This window comes from Cynara cardunculus, unplaced genomic scaffold (assembly GCF_001531365.2).
Source record: "Cynara cardunculus var. scolymus isolate 2C unplaced genomic scaffold, CcrdV1 Un_Scaffold_4951, whole genome shotgun sequence".
NCBI lineage: Eukaryota > Viridiplantae > Streptophyta > Magnoliopsida > Asterales > Asteraceae > Cynara > Cynara cardunculus.
Genome location: NW_020202160.1, coordinates 42,080 through 45,839, shown reverse-complemented (window position 1 = coordinate 45,839; position 3,760 = coordinate 42,080). Strand labels below are relative to the sequence as shown.

The 3,760-nt window shown below is 40.0% G+C and overlaps 1 protein-coding gene across 1 annotated transcript; it reads right to left on the bottom strand.

Moving 5' to 3' along the window:
• Window positions 1-1,602: 1,602 nt before the first annotated feature.
• LOC112504233 lies at window positions 1,603-2,712 on the bottom strand. Its single transcript, XM_025108167.1, has one exon. The coding sequence runs from the start codon at window positions 2,710-2,712 to the stop codon at window positions 1,603-1,605; it is 1,110 nt and encodes a 369-aa protein (XP_024963935.1).
• Window positions 2,713-3,760: the final 1,048 nt, after the last annotated feature.

Below are 3,760 nucleotides of genomic sequence, written 5' to 3'. Positions count from 1 at the left end.
ACCCACATGAATGGATAAACCGGTAAGAGATAAAAGCGGATAGAGGACCACAAGGTAACCAAGCATCCTCCCAAGCATTCGTGTCCCGACCATCACCAATTTGAGAAAAAAGAAACCGACGCAAATGACTCCGCAAGTCTAAAAGTTTACGAAAAACCCAAGACGAATTAGAATTCTTACGAACCATCCAGAAATTCGAAGAACGGAGATTATTACTATAAATCCAACGAACCCACATAGAATCTCGTCGCCTAGCAGTATCCCACACATGCTTTGCAAGTAAAGCCCTATTCCAAGTGGAGAGTCTTTTAATTCCAAGACCCCCAGATTCCAGCAGTCTACAAACCATATCCCATGATAACCGACATCTACCACGAGGATCTTCCCTTGGAGCCCAAAGGAATTTTCGAAATATAGATTCAAGATCATGAATGATACCAGACGGGAATAAGAAAACCGACTTCCAATAAAGCTGAAGAGATTGAAGAACCGATATAATAAGCTGACGCCGTCCACTAAACGAAAGAAACTTAGATTTCCAATTAAGTATACGGCCCTTCACTTTAGCAATCAGCGGAGCATAGTCACAAGTCTTCAACCGAGATTGCGATAAAGGAACACCCAAATATCGAACAGGAAAGATACCTAGCTTGAAGGGAAGACATTCAAGGATAGCCGCCTTAATGTTGGGAGGAACATTACCAAAATAAATGTCACTTTTTTCAAGACTAGGCGCTAATCCYGAATAGTTCTGAAAAAGAGCCAGAGCTTTTTTAAGCACTTCAACAGAAAGGACATCCCCTTTTGTAAAGACAAACAAATCATCCGCAAAACATAAATGAGTCAAATCCAAATCCTCACAACCCCGATGGTAACCAAAGTCASCAGCCTCCCGAATACACTTTTGAAGGAGCAAAGAAAATCCCTCCATAACAATCGTAAACAGATAGGGGGACAACGGATCACCCTGACGAAGACCCCTCCCTCCAAGAAAAAAACCATGGGAATTACCATTAATGGCTAAAGAACAAGAAGGAGTCGAAACCATCTCCTTTATCCACTTAACCATAACAGGGTGAAACCCCAAACCTTCAAGCATAACAATAAGGAACCGCCAAACCACCGTATCATAAGCTTTTCTTATATCAATTTTGAACGCACAACGAGGTGGACCCGTAGCAGATTGATAACCAGACACAAGTTCATGCGCCATAAGGATATTATCCGTAATCATTCTCCCCAGAATAAAAGCCGATTGAGCTTTATCAATTAAAAAATCCAAAGATCCCTTCACTCTATTAACAATGACCTTACTAATGCATTTATAAAGCACAGTACAACATGCTATAGGCCGGTAATCCGTAACCTTAGAAGCATTAATAGATTTAGGGATCAGACATAAAAGCGTATGATTCAAGCTCTTAGGAAGATTACCTCGATAAAAGAAATTGTGAATTGCAGTCTCTACATCACGGCCAACAATGTCCCAAGCCTCTTTGAAAAACTTAGAAGAAATACCCATCAGACCCAGGAGCTTTATAATTACCAATGCTAAACATAACATTTTTAATTTCTTCATTGTGAATTGGTCTGATCATATGGTTAGCTTCCACCAAAGAAAGTGAAAACATCATTAGTCATAGTCGGATTAGAAGAAACATACCTCGAACCCAGAAAGTCTTTAAAATGATCCACAAAAACATTAGGCACATCATCACCATAGACATAAGCTCCATCACTTGTACACACAGACTGAATAGAATTGTAAAGATGTCGTTCTTTAATCACTTTATGGAAGAATTTAGTATTCAAGTCACCTTCATTCAACCAAGCATATTTGGCACGTTGTTTCGCGGCACAATTCTCATCCCTACATGCATTTTGATACGCAATACGAATATGACCCAACTCTTGGCCTAGCTCAACATTAGAAGGATCATTATCAACATCCAACTGGATACGATCAAGTTCAGTCTTCAAAAAGGCAACACGCTTACCAAGGTTGCCATAAGAATGACGAAGTTTCCGAAGAGGAATCTTCAGCGCCTTCAAATGAGAAGTCACTCGAAACATAAAAGAACCCTCGATATTATCTGCCCATTCATCCTTTACAACTTGAAGAAAACCTAGATGTTCAGTCAAGAAATTGTCAAATTTAAACCCATGTCTTTTTTTCCGTATGCCGCGTCTGAAAGAAACCGTCACTGGAGTATGATCAGAAAGACCCGAAGGATGAAAATGAACACTAACATCTTGAAAAACAAACGTGAACTCATCATTGCCCATAGCTCTATCCAATTTCTGCATGATACCCCCCGAAGAGTTCGGTTTTTGGTTCCACATGAAACGGACTCCCGTATAATGTAAATCAAATAATTCCACATCCTCTACAAACGCAAAAAAATCAGCCATATCCAAGTTACGACGAGAGGAGCCTCCAAAACCATCATGAGGGAATAACATGGTGTTAAAATCCCCCATTACAATCCACGGAGAAGAACCAATGAGCAATTTAAATTTCCGCAGCCCCGACCATAAAGCACGACGTGCATTACAAACATTAGCCCCATATACAAAAGAAACGAAAATATAATGTTGACTACCCCGTACAAGCACCTTACAATTTAAGAATTGATTATGAGCCTCTAAAACCATGACATCTAAAACTCGATCATCCCAAGCAAGGATTATACGAGTACCATACTCACTCATGGYTTGATTAGAAACCCAWTACCACTGACCGAAAGAGTTATAGCAAACACTTTCAAGAGAATCCTTAGAAACATGTGATTCGACAATGGAACATAAACACACATCATTACAATGGAGAAATACCTCTTTTTGTTTAATCGGAGAATTAAGCCCCCGGGTATTCCATGAAGCAAATTTCATCATGAGGAAGGGTTTAGATTTTCTCCTTGCTCCCTATTATTCCTATTATCTCCCTGAACATCAGTCAGATCATTGACCACCTCATCATGAGAGTCCATCCGAGAAGTCTCTTCTCCTAAAGTCTCAAGAACACCAAACCGATTAGAATCAACATGGTTTATCACAACCCCTCGTCTCGGCAGCCGAAATTTTTTAATCACAGAAGATATAAGTGGGGTAGGAGTAGACATAGCATGGTGCAAAGGCTTAGAAGATGAAGATGAAGGCCCATAATTATTCTTACCTGATTCACCCAACACATCCCTCCCCTCTGGCAAAGGAGGATCCATCAACTCAACATTATTAGAAACCATAGTCTCTTCTATTTCCCTTTCTTGACTTACAACGTTCACTCCCAAAGACGCTTCAAGAGGGCTTGATTCCTTTCTTCAATTATCCGTTTTACCACTAGAATGATCGGCTTTATTTCCACCTTTAACCCGCCATTGTTTTTTCGCCACTTTAGTAAACCCATCAGCATCTTTTCGGCCATCAATTTGTTTACCTTTATTCAAACTAGCTGCTTTAACACATGACGAAAGTTTGTGACCAAAAATTTGACAATGGGCACATTGAATCGGATCCCATAAATATTCTACTTGAATTTGCACACTATCGGGTTCTCCACCAATTATGTTTGGGATTTCAACATCAATTTTCCGTTTTAGATCACCCACACCCCAAACCTCAAGAACTTTAGCAAAACCAGGCCGGCCCCAAGCTTTTTCACACATTGAAGCAGTGCACGAATCCATTTGTTTTGGAATACCCAGAACACTCGCAATACGACTAACGCCTTCTTTATTGAACGCAACTAAAGGAATATTAT